The 19646-nt window shown below is 48.4% G+C and overlaps 1 protein-coding gene across 1 annotated transcript; it reads right to left on the reverse strand.

Moving 5' to 3' along the window:
- Positions 1-4318: 4318 nt before the first annotated feature.
- On the reverse strand, positions 4319-18865 carry LOC123638863 (cytochrome P450 4F2-like). Its single transcript, XM_045552673.1, has 12 exons — positions 18651-18865; positions 14791-14935; positions 14421-14474; positions 14201-14328; positions 12688-12809; positions 11694-11964; positions 11291-11357; positions 10964-11093; positions 5275-5408; positions 5115-5179; positions 4869-4951; positions 4319-4493 (listed from the first exon to the last, which is right to left on the reverse strand). Exons 1-12 carry the CDS (start codon positions 18846-18848, stop codon positions 4319-4321), a joined length of 1572 nt encoding a protein of 523 aa, XP_045408629.1. The 5' UTR covers positions 18849-18865.
- Positions 18866-19646: the final 781 nt, after the last annotated feature.

The following is a 19646-nucleotide window of genomic DNA, read 5'->3' on the forward strand; positions in this document are numbered from 1 at the left end:
CGATTAGGAAGTTAAAACCCTTTTGCTCATTGCATGTGCTGGGGCTACATAACTTGCAATTTTGGCTGTGCGACATCTGTAACAAAAGCAATGCTTAGTTTGAGCTGTTTCCACAGTTACCCTGTGGGCAGCTAATCCTTGTGACTGGTTTCTAAAGTGAGGGCAGTCTTGTAGGACTGAGCCCTTAAACACGTGAAGTCTGACACTAACTCCAGTTACTGTCAGAATTGAATTGAATTGAATTGTTAGACCACCAGTTGGTGTCTAGAGAGCTGGAGAACTGGTTGTTGATGTGGAAAGAACCCACACATTTGGTGTCAGAAGTGTTGTGGGTAAAAACAGTTCATTCCCTTTCTCCCTTGTCCAATGAGAAACATTTTCCATTCCATACCTGCAATCAGTCTCAAATCTTCCCACACATGTCATTTCACAATACTCTCACCCAGCCCTCTCAGTATCCTCCTGGGTCTCCCCAAGCCCACCCTTGTGTTCTACATCCTGTTCTCCCTACAGCATCCAGAAAGAACTTTCTAGAAACAAGTGACCATGTATCCCACTATGCTTAAAACCAACCAACTGGTGCAACCACTTTAGAAAACTGTATGCCAGTATCTATTCAAGCTGATATAGGCTTCCCTTATGACTTAGCAATTACATTCCTAGAAACAGACCTTCTATTATCCACTAAAGGAAATGGACTAGACATTCATAGGAACATCATTTATAGGAACTCCAAACTGGAAACAACACAAATGTCCATGAATATGTTCACATAATGGAATATCATACAGCTATTTTCTGTATGTATTAAAAAATATGTAGAGGTCCCCATTACCCTTGGAACAAACTCTTCCAGTGAACTTCATGGTTTTGCATGCTCTTGTCCTCCCACCTGTCTGCCTTCATGTCCCAGAAACCCTCCAGCCACATCCAACTCTACAGGGCTCACTGGACATACCATTGTCCCTGAATGCACCATGCTTCTGTCACCCTGAGCCTTGCACTTGCTGTCCCCACTACCTGGAAACCCCTCCTCCACCTGGCCATCTCATCTGGATAACACTGACTCACCTTTCAGGGAACTCACTTTAGACCACCTCCAGAAGCCTTCTGTAAGTCTCTGGTTGAGTCTTTGACTTAGCTCCTACACTTAGCTCCCCCAGGCCCCTGGGCTTCCCTTATCACACCTCTGACCACTCTTTCCTGGTTACATGACAGCATGCCCCCACTGGACCATGAGAAGCTGAGGGAAGAGACCACTCTGTCTCTGGTCATTGGTGTATGTCAGCATCTAGAATATTTCAGGGGCAACAGAGCTGGAGAATTTGTCCTCCCAAGCCCATCAGTCATTGGTTAAAAACTGTTCCCAAGAGAATGCAAATTCCTAGGCAGGAGTGCCCACAGGAATCAAGAAAAGTGGGTTCTAGTAGCCTCAATTCCTAAGGGTCAGTGAGAGCTCACCAGGTACTTCTGAATTAAGACACCTCCCACCACAACTCTCTAAGAAGTGAGCCCTTCCTGGGGGGTTCCCTGCCCTTCACAACCATAGCACAACTCTCCCTGGCTCCAGAACGGGGTGTATGACCCCACTGGACACTTCCCATTATGGGTCTCTGAACTCCAAATCCCCAGCTCTGACCTCCACACCCTTTCTATTGGTTAAGGGCAAAGAAGGCCACTGACTGTCCCTTTAAAAAGTATCAACGGACTATGTCCAACTGCTGTTCATGCTGAACCCTTCGCTACGTCAACAGTCCATTTGAATATTTGCTGCTGCGACCAAGGTTTGCTACTTGCACCTGCCAAGGTACAGGGCACATGGAAGACACTCTGCCTGGTTTACAGGTATAGGCTGAGCTGTGGGAAGAGTGGACAAGAGAACAGTTTACGGTCTTAGATGGTATGATCTGTGAGGATAAGGATGTCAATTCGTTCTCAAATTACATCTGCAATGAAATTGTACTTAAATCCCAGTGAATCCACTGTTAGTTTGATAAAAAACAATTCCAAGATTCCTTCAGAAAAATAAAAGACAGTACAAAACCATACTAATCTTATAAATATCGAGCAAAGAGGAAAGTTATCCCTTTCCAGGTTCTGAGACACACTATAGAGTCATAGTCGTTTTATTTTTTAAAATGTTTTGAAACTATTTTTCTTCCAGATTTATTGAGGGCTAATTGACAAACAAAAATTGTACATATTTAAGGTGTACCATGGAATGTTTTGATATGTGAAATGATTGCCACAATCAAGCTAGTTAGCATATCCATATCCATCTCCTCACATAGTTACCTTTTCTGCCACGAGGAGAAAACAGTAAAAATCTACCCTTTTAGCAAACTTCACGTATTATGTCGTAGGCTACATTATTAACTATATCCACCATGCTGTACATTAGAACTTCAGGACTTAATCATTCTGCATGATTGGAACTTTGTACCCTTTGACCAATATCTCCCCATGTCTCTCCCCTCTGACACACATGCAACCACTATTCTACTCTCTGCTTCTATGAGTTTGACTATTTTAGATTCTACATGTAAGTTAGATCATGTGACATTTGTCTTTCCGTGCCAGGCTTATTTTTCTTAGCATAATGTTCTTCACGTTCATTCATGTTGTCACAAGTGGCAGGATGTCCTTCTTTTTTAAGGCTAAATAATATTCCATTGTAGTTACTGTGTAGACCACATTTTCTTTATCCATTCATTCAATGATGGACACTTAGGTTGATTCCATATCTTGGCTATTGTGAATAATGCTGCAATGAACATGGGAGTTGAGGTAGCTCTTCAAGACCCTGAGTTTGGTTCTTTTGGTAAATATTCAGAAGTGAGATTGCTGGCTCACAGGGAAGTTCTATCTTTAATTTTATGAAGAACCTCCACACTGCTTCCCTTAGCAGCTGCACCCTTTTACACTCCCACCCACAGTGTACAAATGTTCCACTTTCTCCACATCCTTATCATAACGTGTTATCTTTTTATAAACCATTCTGCAATAGCCATTCTAACAGACATGAAGCGATATCTCATTGTGGTTTTGATTCACATTTCCCTGATGAATACAGATGTTGTACCCTTTTCATGTAACCTGTTGGTTATTTAGTGAAATGTCTGTCTAGGTGCTTTGCCCATTTTAAGTCGAGTTATTTGTTTTTTTCCTAAGAGGTTGTCTTAACTGTATATTTTGGCTATTGACTCCTTATCAGAGGTATGGTTTGCAAATATTTTCTCCCATTCCACAGGTTGCCTTTCATTTTACTGATTGTTTCCTTTGCTGTGCAAACACTGTTTCATTTGATGTAGCCCCATTTGTTCATTTTTGCTTTTGTTACCTGTGCTTTTGGGGTGGTATCCAAAAAATTATTGCTAAGACCAATGTCAAGGAGATTTTTCCTTATCTTTTTTCTAGGAGTTTTATGGTTTCAAGTGTCATATTTAAGTCTTTCACCCATTTGGGTGGGGAACCTAGGGCCTTCTATTTTAATGAAATCTTTTTATTTTTATCAATACATTTTTGTTCATGTTTTATATTTTTATCTTATTTTTAAAACCAATCTAGGATTTGTTCTATAAAATTTGAATTCAGTCGGAAGGCTGTGCTTAAGGACCTAGAAGAACACATGTTTTATTTGGTGGTTGTCTATTCTATTGCATTGGTCTAAATATCTGTTTTTATGTCAGTACCATACTGTTTTGATTACTATAGCTTCGTAATATTAATATATTTTGAAATCAAGACTCTCTGATGTGTCCTCAAGGAAGGATGCCCCAGGGCTTTGAGTGATGGGCACTGAGAGCTTTGGAGCAGGGCTGGAGGTGGTGGGTTCAGACAAATTCTACTTATTGCCTGATTTGGGGACCCCATGATATTATTTCAGTTGAATTCTCTGGGGGCTTGTTGTTTTCTTCGTTAAACATAGACCACCTGGTTATCAGTGTGAATTTTTTGTTTGTCCTCAGCTTTTTAATCACATATTAATAGGGAAGAGGAGATTTGTATAGTAGCCTGAATGGCTTCATGGTTCAGGATGCTGACTCACATCAGACAGAGACTAGGGTCCCAATTCTGGCCCAGCCACTTCCTGGCTGTGTTGCCTTGGTGAAGTGAATTGATCTCTCTGAGTTTCTGTCTGCAAATGGGGAAGCTAATAATGATAACACCTGCTTCATGACATGGTACATGTAAACTTGCTGGCACTTAGTAAATGCTCAATAAACGCTAGATAGTATTATGTTCTTTCATCATTCAGTGGGAGTCTGCAAAGGCAGGTGGGCGGGGTCGGAGTGGATCTAAAGCTTGCAGTGGTGGGTCACTGCGCGCCCGCTCTTAGCGGCTCCACCCGCAGCCAGAGGCCGCCCTCGGCTCGCAGGATAATTTCTGGCTTCCTGCGCGGCTCGGTGTCGGGCAGGACGCGGAAGTGCAGCAGCGTGAGCGCCAGGGCCACCTTCATCTCGGTCATGGCGAAGTTCTTCCCAATGCAGTTCCTGGGGGTAGGGGTGGGGACTCTGACTGCACCCAGGACCCCCATCCGGGCCACATCGCACCTGAACCTGGCCCGGGACCCACACCCTCACCCTGATCAGCCTGAAGGGCAGAGGGGGTTATAACTATGCCTGGGACCCCCATATGGGCTCTCGTATCCCCTGAACCTGGCCCAGTTCCAGCCCCCAGCTCAGACCAGCAGACAGCAGACGGGGTTCTGAGCACACCCCTTTTCCAAGGATCTTGTTCAAATCTGTGTCCCCCTGAAACAGCTGCCCCACAAGTCAGAGACTGGTGGCTGGGGGATGTGACGAAATTGCCTCCTAGACTCTCAACACCCTCATCCAGTCTTCGCCTCAGACCCCCACTGGCCTCACCTGGGCCCCACCGAGAAGGGAATAAATGCCAGAGGTGACCTCTCCTGGGAATTTTCTGGGTCGAAGCGGAAGGGGTCATAGACCTAGGGACGGGGCAAGATAGAGCTGCTGAGTGGGGTCTCTCAGGAATCACAGCCACCCCCAGAAAAGACAAATGTGGGCACAGCAGAGGGAGTGTCTGATTTCACCAGTCAGGACCCCTCCCCCTCACCAGGTCCAGGATGGAGAAGGGGGGAGGGGCAGCACCTCAGGGTCTGACCAGACTGACGGGTTGTGATGAATCCCAAAGATGCTGATGGCACAGATGTTCCCTGTTGGGAGGAGGGGACAGTCAGGACAAGGCCCAAGCTGCCTGATGGGACCACCACCCCATCCAGGAGCCGCCTCCCCCTGCCACTGTGGGCACCTTTGGGGATGACTCGGCCATCTGGGAGCACAACGTCCTGGGCACAGTAGCGGGAGATGGTCGGGGATGGAGGATACAGCCGCAGACTTTCCTTGATGCACATGGTGAGGAAGGGCAGCTGGGCCAGGTCCTCCCTAAGGAGCAACCCCAACAATTATCCAGGGAGCAAACACAGTCCTACTGATGTCCTGTGACTCCCTCTCACCATCTTTCTTTGACCCTTAGACCTATAACAAAATAAATTCCAGATGAATCCAAGATTTAAGCACTAGAAAATCAAAGTCACAAAGTGCTAGAAGAAAACTTGGCCTTTAATTTTAGAAGCGTCTGTGAGCAAGATGTAACACTCAGGGGGTAGCCTTAAAAATGTGAATACATTTACATGAAAAGGTTTTTTAAAGTATATAATGAGCTAACAAAGCAGGGGGAAAATCTCCACAAAGGATCTATAAGGTTATTTGAATAAACAAGATCCCACTTCACACTATACAGCAAGATGATGTAATATAAAGGTGTCAATTCTTTCGAAATTAACCAATATATTCAATGCAATCTAATAAAAAATCTAACTGGATTTTTTTTGGAAGTTGACAATCATATTGTAATTGGAAGAGTCAATGTTCATCAAGAGGTAGGTCAATTTAGAAAGGAAAGATAGAAGAAAGAAACCCAACCTACCTGGTATTAAGACCTATTACAGGCCGGGCACGGTGGCTCACGCCTGTAATCCTAGCACTCTGGGAGGCTGAGGCAGGCAGATCGCTGGAGCTCAGGAGTTCGAGACCAGCCTGAGCAAGAGCGAGACCCCGTCTCTACTAAACATAGAAAGAAATTATATGGACAGCTAAAAATATATATAGAAAAATTAGCCGGGCATGGTGGTGCATGCCTGTAGTCCCAGCTACTCGGGAGGCTGAGGCAGGAGGATCGCCTGAGCCCAGGAGTCTGAGGTTGCTGTGAGCAAGGCTGATGCCATGGCACTCTAGCCCGGGCAACAGAGTAAGACTCTGTCTCAAAAAAAAAAAAAAAAAAAAAAAGACCTATTACAAAGGCATAGTGATACTAATGAAATAAAGTTATTTTTAAAACCAGGGTTCTGCTGCAAGAACAGGAAAACAGACACATGGAACAGAGAACTTAAAGTCAGGCACATAAATAGGTGAGTAGTTGGCATCTGGTAAAGGAGTGTCCACACAACCCTGGGCAATGGATAGATACTTTGGTAAAAGGTATTCAAACAAGTGGTAATGTGGAAATAGACAGAATCAGATCCTCGTCTACGCCATATACAGAATGGAATCTCTTCCTATAAGAGAAAGGCAAAACTGTACGGTCAAAAGTTGATAACAGAAAAGACATTTTTGTGATCTCAGAGTAGGAATTCTTAAAACCTCAAAAGCACAAAATGGGAGTTGAAAAAAGGAGAAATAAATATGTATAAAATGAAAATTTCTGTGTAATAAAAGACACCACGGATGGAATCATCACTCCAACAAGAGATCTGGAGAAGATGTCCACAATAAATATATAGACCTAAAACAATATCTAAATCTAGAACAACATCTTGAATAGGTAAGGTATTCCTGAAAATCATCAAGAGAAAGGACAAGTCACCAGAGGGAAAAGTAGCCAAAGGATAAGATCTAAGAATTCAAGGAAGCTCAAACACAGGAGATTTAAGAAGGGATGCTCAAGGTTGCTGGTTATCAGAGAAGATGAGATTATCTAACAATGAGATGCCACTTCACATCTATTCGAGACAAGAATTAACAAGGTAGGTAATGCTAGGGGTTGGCTAAGGTTTGGGGTAGAGTGGCCTCATGCCCTGATAATGGTGTGGACAGGGGCTGCCATTCTGAGTGGCAACTGCCAATATATGGTCAAGGAAACACGATGCATGTTTTACCACCCAGCACGCTGGCTCCCAAGTATATATCCCAGAGAGATTCTCGGACAAGCAGATAAAGAGACATGTACAAAGATGTTCATTGTACTGGAGGGATGGAAGCAGCCTGGGTATCTAGCGCTAAGAGATGATAGAGGAAAGGACTATATGATGGTTAAAAGCAACAAACTAAGTGTACTTAGAAGCATGGATTGGTAATAAAACCACAGTGCTCCATTTCGGGAAAAGTAAGAACCAGAACAAGATCTGGGATATAAGAACATATTTACAATTTTAAAATACATCCACCCCAACAACAAATTTTATGAATCCCATAAAATTCTAGAGAGACCCATCTCTCTAGAATCATATTGGTGGAGGGCTTTGAAGTGGAGAATGGGGGTAAATGGGAAGAAATAAGTACTGCATGGAAAAAGCAGGAGAACTGGCCATGAATTGAAGAGCATTGTTAACTCAACTGAGGTCCCAAAAAGTAATTAATTAAAATTTCCAAGAGTATTTTTCAAACTAGCTAACCTGAGCATAAAGTTTAAATGGAAAAATAAGAACTCAAAAAAATTTATAAAACAAAGTAATGAGACAGAACCAACTTTATCAAATATGAAAGTATTTTAAAAGTATGATAATGAAGACTTATTTGTGTTTATATATGGCTAATAAATAATGAAAAAGAACAGAGTCCAGAAATAAAGCCAAATGTATAAGTAATTTTAGCTTGTTGTGAAGCTGCTATTATTTAAAATCATAAGACAAGTACAAAATATTCATTAGATTCTGTTGGGACAATTAGCCATTTGGAGGAAAAAAAAGAGACTCCTACCTCAGTATTTATAAAAAAAAGGATTTCATAGAGAAAAAAGCATTAAATATTTAAAATATTAATAAACTTTAAATACATAAAATATTTGTAAATAAATAAATAAACCCTCTAAATATTTAGGGGAAAAATAAACCTGAACTGTATTTTAATATCAGAGTGTGAAAAGTTTTCCACGCATAATTTTAATAAAATAAGAAGAGAACCTTTAAAAGAAAGAATTAATAAAATTGCCTACAAATAATTGAACTAAACTAAAGCAAATAAACCAAAATCAAAAATAAAGTCAAAGACAATTGGAGGAAGAATTTTGCATAACACAAAAGCTAATTTTGGTGATATATAAAGAGTTCCTACAAAATCAATAAGAAAAAAACTAGAAGAACCCAAAGAAGGAAGGACAAATTATGCAAACTGACACTTCACAAAGAAAGAAATATGTATAGGTGATCAACAGTTGAACACAATGCTTAATTTTACCCATACTTAAAGTGATCTTCAATAAAATAATGAAGAATTTCATGGCACCTATCAGATTGGCAAACATTTTACAGTTTCATTTAAGGGCAAACATTTTACAGTTTGTGAGGATAAGAGAAAATTGGCACCCTCAAAATCTGAGTGTAGGAGTGATTTTTCCAATAGCTATAAAATTGTAAAGCTCAAACGGTCTTTGGTTTGGCAACCATGCTTCTAGGAATTTGTCTTGCAAAGATGCTCGCATGTGTAAGCAATGGTCAGTGTACAATGATGTTCACTACACCGTATTTGTTATAGCAAAAGGCTGGAGACTACACAAATGTCCACTAGCAGGGGAATGTTTTAATAAATTATGGCACATCCATATAACGGAATTCTATACGGCTATCGAAAAGGAGGAATAGGTATCACTCATCCCATCATACACTGGAGGGTAAATCACCACAGAGATACTAGCAGGAAATTTGGCAATATCTACTATAATTGAAAATGTTTGCATAAATGTCTGCAACAGAGGGGAGAGTCAAATAAACTCTGGAATGCTACACAGCACTCAGAAAAAGCTCCACGATACATTGGTGAGGAAAAAGAATAAGTGACTATTTTTTATGACAAACTGATAGCTCTAGAGACCTCTCAGAAGATGGAAGAGAGGATTAGGCTTGAGGACAAAGGTGACAAAAGTGAACCTAATTTTTCTTCCAGTGTCTTGTTTTGTAAAACAAAAGTGGGGGGACTTGTCCCGATGATTCATTTTACCATTCAAAATTAATGTTTCAAAACTTTATTTTGTAAACAAGGAAAAGATCTTGAAGCTGTATTGTCAACACACCTGCCTGAGTGCCCTGCCTGTACTCCCAGTTGTACTGAGACAGAGAGAATGAAAGATGGGCAAGAGGACAGAGAATGTGAACAGATGAATGTGGGCGTAGACTGAACTGTCTGGAAGGACACAGGAAGAGGAAAAGAATTGGGATGCTGGTATGAGAAGGAAGCCTATATTCATTGTAACCCTTTAGTACTGTTAGAATTTTTACCAAGTACATAATTATTTTGAAGTTAGGGGAAGCACAAAAATGTCTCCCTACTTCACAGGATTGCTATACTAAGTGAAGCCTTGAAGTTGGCATCACCCCATAACGTGTGTCGAGTCCAGCACCTCCTCTCAATCCCTCAGCTACTGGCCCAGAAACTGTTCTCTGGACCTTCAACCCCCATCTTGTCCCCTCCAGTTTGCCCCCATAGCCACAGAGAGATATTTCTAATGCCCAGATCTGGCCTGTATCTCTCCTGCTCAAACATCTCCCGTGGCTCCCCATTGCTCTCCAATGTTAGTCATGGAACTCTCTTCAAGAAAGAGTTTGCCATCCAGCTGTAAGGATTTCGGTGAGCTGCTAGCCTCCAACTATAGGATCTTCAGACTCTGCACCATTCAAGCTAAGACCACACTATCTTGAGCAGCCCCCAGCCAATGACTGAGCATGGTCATTCGCTAGTGTCTCACCATTTCTTCCCAGTGTCTGACTTCCCTAACAATAGCATCTCTGCCCACTTTTAGCTGTTATCTAACATCAGCTTCCCAAAGGACTTGAACTGACACACATCAGGTTAAAGTCCAATCTCTTTACATGGTTTCCATGGCATCCCAAGAAGGGCTTCCATTACCAGCTCCAACCTCCTGGGGAGCCCCTCCCTGTTCCTCACACTGTGCATTTCACAAGGATTCAGACACCTTTACTGCTCCTCACCCCCCAAACACACCAGGCTCCCTGGTGCATGCCTCCATCCTGGCCTTTGCATGGCTGTCCGCTTGAGTGGAAGCGCTGTCCTGTCCCCACGCCCAGTGTGGTGAGTTTGCATTCACTGCCTCCCTCCCCAGCCTCTCCTCCTTTTCCTTCTGCCCCAGCTTTGACCTTGTAGGATGGACCCCAAGTTAGAAAAGGTAAGGCAGTGTGGAAGTGTTTACTGAACGAAGAGACAGATGACTTTTACCCACTAAGATTTTTGTAAATCAATGGAATAGATGGTAAGGTGTGAATTAGAGGGAAGGGCAAAAATTAAGGAGGGTGAAGGTCTTGGAAAAATGTAACTTTAGCCAGAAAAGCAAGTGGGTGGAGGAGAAGCTTGTTGACTGAATACATGCTGGGAGGCATCTGCTCTACATACATTGTCACTAATTCTCCAAGCAGCCCTGCAGCGTAGAAATTCATCCACATTTACAGAGGAGAAAGTAGTTCAGAAGAGAATATTGCATTACTAATGTCAATAGCAAGTTATGGGACGATAAATATGGACTCCCTGATGTTTCCGCCCCAAAGCCTGCAAGCTTTCCTTTGCTGGCCAGGCTGGGTACCAGACACGGCTTCTGGGTTCTGCTCCTACTGCCACTAGGCAATAATGGCCCAACCAGGATAAAGATCTTCCCCTTCCCACCTGGGCAGCCAATGAGAGGGGCTCAGGAACAGGCCATGAAGAGCTGCACTCACCATTCAATCTCTTTAGGCTCGCGGTCCCTCAGGAGCTCTTGCACCTCCTGCCGGCAGCGCTCCTGGTATTCTGGGTGCTTCGCAAGGTTGTACAGGACCCAGGAGAGGCCACTGGCCGTGGTGTCATGGCCTGAGGGGCAGCCAGGCAGGCTTGAGTCTCCGGGCTGCTCCAGCACCAGGGTGTGGACAGTGCCCACACATTGAGGCTCTCAGGGAGGAGGGGAGGAGGAGAGGATGGGCAGAATGGAGTGATCCAGGGTCCACCCACCACATCCCTGGGATGGAGAGACCCCTGTCCTCATGGCAGTGGTACACTGGAACCCTCACCTGCAACCATGAAGGTATCAGCCTCTGCTCGTACGTCCTCATCTGACAACTCCTTCCCATCTTCATCCTGGAAACAAGGCAAAACCCCCGAATCACACCAGCTCTAAGGGCACCTGAGTCCAACTTGAAAAATTCCTGAAGAGCCATTGTCCAAGCAGGATGCCGCCATTGTCTTCTCCAGAACTTCCCCACAGGCTTCCTCCCTGGTCTCCTGCCTCCTAATTGCTCTCCCCAAGCACCAAACAGGAGTCACCTCAAAAATTTATCTCTGACTTGTCCCTCCCTTCCTCAAGTGCCTTCCATAGCTTCCCAGTGCCCTCTGAATCAAGTTGAAATTGTTTGAGCTGACATTTGACATCACTGTCTATTATGCCTCATGAATTCAAATCCCAGAAAAGCCCACCTTGGCCAGCAGGAGCACATCAATGAAATCCAAAGTCTTGGACTTGGTCTTGATCTTGAGGAAGTCATCAACACCCTGGGTGGCAAGAGTGCGGCGCTGTTCCTGGATAATGGGAACCGTGAAGTTGCACACCAGGTTGCAGACCCTGCGGAAGCGCTTCCCACTGGGAGTGAGGTAGTACAGGAAGTCCATGTGCAAGAAGATCTTCTTGTACCGTTTTAATATGAGAGCACTGAGCTCCAAGATAGCAGCAATGTATTGACTGGGACTCCTGCAGGACCGGGCCAGAGAGAGGAAGCAGCTCATTAACACACACAAAACCCTGGGATCACTTCCCAATCAGAATCCCAGAACCACGTTCCATCCAGGAAAAAAGTGCCCCCGGCGCCCACTTCTCTCTCCGTCTCCCACTCTCTGAGAGCTGCCTCATGCTCCAGGTTCCCAGGGCAGAGCTTGGGCATCATGCTCATTTTCTCTCTTTCTTACTCAACACATGGTCCTGCCCATTCTTCCATGGTTTCTCCCAAATCTGTCCCATTTTCTCCACCAAGCTCAGACTCCTCCTGTCCAGGTCTCTCTCCATTCTGTCTCTGTGTAACAGTCAATTCTCTGCAGAGTCAAATGTCCAAGCTCAGCCCTGACCATGACTGTCATCTGCTCCGTAGCTCCTTGAAAACTTGAATAAAGTTTATACTCTTTTGCCTGGCTTTTCAATGTCCTTGAGATATGGCCATTGCCTACACCGCCTCCCACACAAACTCATTTCCAAGGTGTCTCCTTAATGCCTGTTGCACATGCTCTGCTTGGCCTATCCTCCTTACCTTCACACACACAGTTCCACCTACCTGGAAGAACTGCTCATTCTCTCTCCTATTCAGGGTCTTTCAATGCCTAGTTCTGGCTCACCTCCTCCAGGAAGGTTCTTTTGGTTGCTCTGACCAGTCCTCTTTCCTCCACCTACTCTCAAGAGCCCACGCCCTGGGCAAGGACTCACTCCTGACAATTGCTGTCGAAGCTGAAGATGCATTTCTGCAGACTGTCCAAGGTCATGAGGCTGATGTGCTCAAACATGTCCAGATGGACACTGCCCTCTGAGGCCAGACACTGCCACTTGACCTGGCCAGAGGAAGGGACAAAGCTGGAGCCAGGCCCTGGATCCCCTGAGCCCCTCCTGAACTCCCACCACCAGGATAGACTCCCCAGAACCAGACTCTTGGTCCTCTGCCCGAGGCACTCACCCCCAGGGAGGACCAGAGGTGGGTGGGAGAGGAAGCTGTTACTATTACGAGATGAAGACCCCAAGGCTGGGAGTTAGGAGACCTGAGTTCAAGTTCCAGCACTGCCTCCTATGCTCTGAGTCCCCTTGGTCAACCCATTGCCCTCCCTTAGGTCCCACTTACTCACATCTTCAATACAAGTTAAGTTGACCTGCTTTGCTTCCAGATAAACCAGACTGGGACCCCTGCCCCTCCACTCCTATCTCACTTACTAACTGGTTGAACCTGGGCAATCTCCCTGAGCTTTCTGATCCTCAGTTTCATCATCCATCATGTGGCCATCACGGTCATCTCTACCTCATAGGGTTGTGAAAATTAAATCAGACAACATGTACCATGGAATTGACATGTTTTTTCTGGTATGCAGTAAGTGCTCAGCAAATGTTAGCTCTCATTATCAACCTCCACTTTAGCATAGAAGCAGGTGATGACAGAAATGTCCCCAATTTTTCATCTCTCCCTATATCCTCAGGCTTTTTCAATGAGACTTTGCATCTCCTTCCATCGGGAGGCATAACCTATTTCTCCACCTCTTGAATTCCAGCTGGCCTTGGGACTTGCTCCAGCCGATAAAGGAAGGTGACATCACGATGTGCCCATTCTGAATGTCTCTATGCACTCTCTGGAACCTCCAGCCCCTGAGCAAGCTACTGGAGTATGGAGAACAAATGCAGGAGTCCAGTTGACCCACCAAAGTCATCCTAGACTAGCCTACAGCCAGCCCCACACATGAGACAGAGCTCAGCTTGGATCTGCAGAGTGTTCTACCAGACCCACTCATGACCACAGACATAGGAGGGAGCCCAGCCAGGATGAGAAGAGTGGCCCTACCTACCTGTCCTTTCATGATCAATAGCAAATACTAATTCTTTCAAGCCAGTGACTTTTAAAGTGTTTTAAGAGTTGTAAAGTTATGCAGAAAGAGTTACTTTATAAGTTTCATTATTATCATCCATACTCAACAGCCTGCAGGGCTTCTGTGAGAAATACTGAAAACTAATGCCTTCTGAGCACCTACTATGTGCCAGGGACATGACTCCACTAAGTCATCTTAGCTACCCTTCAAAGGGGGAATTGCTATTTCCATTTTACATATGGGGAAACTGAGGCTGAGGGAGGATGAGCAATGGCTCCAAAATCACCCATCACATCCAAGACTCTAGATCAGGTCTCTCTGAGGTCCCTTCACCCCCAAGGCTCCAGCTGGGACTCTGGATTTAAGGAACTCACATGCATGATGTTCACGCTTTTGTTGAAAATTGTAACATAGGACTTCAGGATCTTGAAATGGAAGGCGGGTGTCAGCATGATACGGCGGTGTTTCCACTTGTCACCAATGCTCAGCAGGAGCCCCTCCCCTAGTAGGACAGCCGAGGGCAGTGGGCAAAGACAGCATCTTCTCCTGGCCCCACAAAGTTGTCCCCAGCCCTGGTCATCTGCAAGTACTCACCCAGCCAGGGCTTCAGGAACTTGCTGAAGACCATGTCCTTGGGCCTGATGGTGTCTGACAGAAGAAATAGACCCTCAGAAGCCATGGAAAGGAGCAGGTGGGAACTTCAGAAGTGAGGGGTGGGCTCCCAACCAGGGATTTCCCTTCCTCATCCTGCCTGGCATAGAAAGAATGAGGCCAGTGGTGTCCAGAACACAGGTGATGCTGAGGTGGGGGCTGGTTGAGTACATGTAGAGAAGAGGAAGGTGGCTGAGGGAGCAGAAGGAGGAGGGACCCAGGTACTTCAGGGGCCACACAGTGGCTTGAGGCAGGAGGAGCTGGAAGCCCTCAGACATGGCACAGCACCACCACCACTAGCTCTGCATGGTACCTGAGGCATTGAGGACAGATTGGACGAAGTCGGGGTGGCACAAAGTGACGACGGGGAGGGTGGGGCCCAGCCACTTCATAAAGCCCTGGGGATAGGTGGCCACCAGCTGAGTCACTTCCCACATCCCCTGCTCAGTGTTCATGACCTGCAAGCAAGGCAGGGCCGTCACCTCCTGTGACAAATAATTTCAGGTGCCAACATGACTGGGCTAAGGGATGCCCAGATAGCTGGTAAACATTTTGCTGGGTGTGTCTGCGAGGGTGTTTCCATAGAGATTAGCATTTGAATCGTCAAACTGAGGAAGGAAGGTATGCCCTCCCCAGTGGGGCCAGGCACCGTCCAGTCCATTGAGGGCCCAGAGAGAACAAAAAGGTAGAGGAGGGGCTCTGTCTTCTGGAGCTGGGACATCCACCTTCTCCTTGGACATCAGAACTCCAGCTGCTCTATCTTTCAGATTCTGGGACTTATGCCAGCAGCTTCCAAGTTCTCAGACCTTTGGACTCACAGTGGATCAGTTCCTTGGTTTTCCAGTTTGCACACAATATAACACGGGACTTCCCAATCTTCATAATCACCTGAGCCAATTTCCACAATAAATTCCCTCTTATCTCTCTGTATCTGTATCTATATGTATATATCTTATTCATTCTGGAGGACTGTGACTAATATACTACCCCAAGAGGAGCCACAGCAGGGCCCCCCTGCAGCCTCCAGACATGGCGTAGCCTCTGCAGTGACCGGCGTGTCCAGTTTCTGCACAGGTGGAGGGAATCTCTGCCTCCTCCTGCTCCTTCCCTATCGGGACTGTCTCAAAGTCCCAAGCGTTCATCCCAGGGCCCACAAAGAGGCCCACCTTGGATGGAAAAGATGGATTTTCTCATCTTGGGAGTGGTTCCAGCCCTGGGGGCAGCCACAGAGCGAGGTCCCCAAAGGGCAGCAGTGTGACCTCAGGACTTCAGCATCAGAGCTGATTTCCTACATCTTCCCAGGTCACAGCCAATGGGTTCCCAGTTCCTCCAACCAAGAAGAAAGAGTCTGCAGACCTGGGAACTTTTTCATGCCAGCCTCGGGGAGCGTGCAAAAATGTGGGCTCAACTTAAGCCTGGCCTCAGCCAATCCCACAGGCAGCTCAAGGATGCAACTCAGTTGGAAACTGTCTTCAGCCTGAGGTCACAGGGAGTTCCAGACCATGACGAGTACAACAAGGATGTGGGCTCAGCTAATGTCTGGCTGCTGCCTGAGGCCCTGGGGATCCCCCAAGGGTGCATTGCATCACAGAGTTGCACCACTCAGAAGGAGGGAGAACTGGGCGTTTGCATACCCCTAGCAGTCAGTTACTGGCAGCAGGATCCCACCCCACCCTGGGAGTGAGGGATTCAGCCTCCCAGATGTCTCTGAGCAAGCCCCCATCTCTGGAAGTTCCCATGAGCTGAGGGTGATCCTCAGAATTCGGGGACAGCCGTGCATAGTGGGGACCACGCTCACAGCAGCTGGCAGAGTGTGCCCTGGCCTGTGGAGGGCTCTGGGCAGGATACCAGCAGCATCTACCACAGACACATGGAGAGAGACAGAGAGAGGGACACATGGAGGCAGACACAGACAACTGAAGGAGGACGCTGCAGCTGACAAGGCTCTTCTTCTAGACACTTTCCTCCTGGCTTCCAGGGCAGCTCCGTCTCCTGGTTTCCCTCCCACTTTCCTGGCAGCTCCTTCTCTGATATCTCACTTCTTCTCCTCCACCTGACCTCCAATGATGTTGGGGTTCCTGGGTTCAGCCCTGAGCCCTCCTCTCTCTCGGGGCTCTCTCATTCTCCCAGAACCCAGCTTCAGGTCCCTTCTCAGCCCTGGCTCCCCAAAGCCCCCACTGCCAGCCACTTTCCGGGCAGCCCCCTGGACAGCCCAGACCTCCAGACTCAGGGTGGCTCAAACAGCTCTGTCATTTTCCTGCAAACTGCTGACACACCCTCCCCAGCTCCCCACCACCATCTGTATTAACCCCAATCCCCATCTCCCCAACCCCTTTTCTCTGCCCTGGTCACTCTGGTGGCACCGATTCTCTTTCGTTGCTGAAAAGCCAGGTACTAACACTCCAGCCTCCAGGCCCGGGGGCGGGCTACCCCTCTATAGGGAACACACCTTCTCTTCTTTGCTTAAAAAATTCCTACTCATCCTTCCAGACCCACTTCCAACAACCCCTCCTCCAGGAAGCCTGCGTGCCTGCCCCAACGGCAGAAACCTTGATTCCCCTCGGGGCTCCCCCAGCCCCTGTCTCTCCCTGGAAACAGCCCTGACCACACAAGATTGGGGGGGCCTCAGTCTCTCTAGCCCTGGGTTCCCAAGATTGGGGGTGCCTCCAGGGCAGAGCCTGGGCTGAGTCTCCCCAGAGACCCCCACAGGGGGGTTGGCAAGTCAATGAGAGAAAGGAAAAGGTGACCAAGGTGCCCAGAGCTGCAGGGGCCTTGGGTTCTGCAGGGGCCACGCACGAGCTGGGCAGGGAGGGGCCATCAAGTTTCAGAGGGTGCCACGGCCCCACCACCAGGTGTTCCAGGTGGGTCCTAGTGGCATTGGCAACAGACCAGGCACCGTCGGGGTGGCAGAGACTGAGGAGGAGGAAGATGGGGCCCACCCACCCCTTAAAGCCATGGGGATAGGAGGACAGCAGCTGAGTCAGGACCCTCAAGCCCTGCTCTGTGGGGTGACCTGCAAGGTGGCTGTCACCTCCCCAGAAGGAGCCACAGCCCATCCCCCCTGCAGCCTCCAGAGGCGGGTGGCCTTGGCAATGAGCTGTCTGTCTGGATTCTGCACAGATGGAGGGAATCTCTGCTTCCTCCTGCTCGTTTCCTCTGGGGACCAAGGTGCATCCCAGGACAGAGGGAGAAGAGGAGGTGCAGGAAGGACGGGACAGTCAACAGTCAGAGAGCTGCGGGAGACGGACGAGGTGGGCCAGGAGGTACCCCTGGGATTTGGGGGCCTGGAGGTCGCAGTCATCTCAAGGGAGCATGATAGGGCTGAGGAGCAGGGGAGGAGGGAGCGGGGAAATAGAGGCAGTGAGTGAACACAGCTCCTTGCCCAGGAGGGGCAGTTTGGGTGCAGAATGAGGTGCCCTGCACGGGGGCCGGGTGGGAATTTACATGTCACCGTCTGTCCTGTTTAGTGACTCTCTCCTGCACCCCTGCAGAGAAGCCTCAGAGGAGCTGGGTGGTTTATCCCATCCAAGGAGAAGGTTTCTCCAAAGAGCCATGAGGACGGGGTTCCAGGCTGGGCTCTGGGACGCATCGGGACAACACGGACACTGGACGATAGGGTGAGAGGAGGAAGCTGCCCCAGGAAGGGGGTGGGGAGAGACTGCGATTTCTCCCCGTGGCCCAGCTGTGCCGTGGGCAGGGGTCGCAGCTGATCCCTGTGGGGAAGCCTCTGGCCGGAGAGAGGCAGAATCTGGCCTGAGGCCGACTGAGATGGCCCAGGCAGGGGTCAGACCCCGGTCAGTGCTGCCCCTGAGGAGGTCTCAAGTCTAGTGATGAAGACTATGGGTGGAGCGGGGTCCCTGCTCTGTGCAGCCCGCCCTGGAAGCCCCCAAGTAAGAGAGGGGTGCGCTACTGTGGAACAGATGGGCAGAATTTGACCCAAAGCAGGCTTGGGGCACGGAAAGGTACGAATGGCAAAGGCATGGGGCATGGGCGGGACTGAGGGAGGAAGGGATCTGGTGGGGCAGTGGGAAAGAGGGGCTCCCCTCGGCCGCCCTCGCTTCTCTGCCGTCCCAGACCCCAGCCCACCTCCGTCCCGGCTCCCTGAGCCCCTTCCCGGCCCTGGGGACGTCCACCCGCCCTGACACCCCAGCCCCGTCCTGCTGCCACACTCACCAGGCCCAGGTGACCCCAGAACCAGCTCCGCGTCGGGGGCTGCGGGAAACAGCGGAGGCGGCTGCAGGTGCCATAGAAGGCGTAGGTCCAGGCCAGGACGCGGGCCAGGAGCCAGGAGGCCCCGACCAGCAGCAGCAGCAGCCACGGGGAGGCGGCCACCGGCCCCAGGCCCAGCCAGGACAGGCCCAGCTGCGGCATCCTGCAGGGCAGACGGGTGCAGGGGGGATTCCTGAGGCCCAGGGGAGGGAAGGGGGCTCCAGGGCCGATGCAGAGGGGCAGGGCCGGGAGGGGTCACAGATGGGGACGCAGGGACTGAGAGCAGGGAGGGAGACCCAGGGACCCCAGGGGAAGAGGCAGAGTGAGGGGACAGAAACACAGTCAGGAGTGTCTTCTCCCCCTACAATCTCGTCTCCCCTCCTCCTGGGACTGCTATGCCCTGGTCTGTCCTTATACCCTGGACAAGGCTGAAAGGGCTGAGCTGAGCCACCCGGTCCCGGTCCCAGCTCGTCCCTGCCTAGCAGCCAACCAAAAACAAAGGGCATGGTGCAGAGGCGTTCAAACAGCCTGAGGCGCCAGATCCGGGTGAAATTGGATGGGAACCGGGCTCTCATGACTCTGCAGTGCTGAATCTACAGTTAGAACACTCAGATTTTGGGGTTGGACGTCGAGCAGAAAATTCTATACCTGCCAAGGCTGCTTCTACAGCTGTGTGTTCACTGAGCACCTGCTCAGTGCTAGGCCCTGTTCCAGGCACTGGGGGTGCAATGTCCAAGTCCCTGCTGTCAAGGAGGAATATCTGGTAGAAAGAGGGGCCATGGCCACATAGAGAATCAAGAACACACAGTGAGAGAGACAGGAGGACTTCCAGGAGGAGGCGTCCTTGAGTGGGAACCAAAAGAAGAGGGGGTGAGGGCTGTGTGATTGAAAGGGCCTCCTTGATCATGGGTGAAGTGCCCAGTGGTGTGCACAAGCCAGTGTGTCCTTGTGTAACACCCA

Source organism: Lemur catta, chromosome 1 (genome assembly GCF_020740605.2).
Source record: "Lemur catta isolate mLemCat1 chromosome 1, mLemCat1.pri, whole genome shotgun sequence".
Lineage (NCBI taxonomy): Eukaryota > Metazoa > Chordata > Mammalia > Primates > Lemuridae > Lemur > Lemur catta.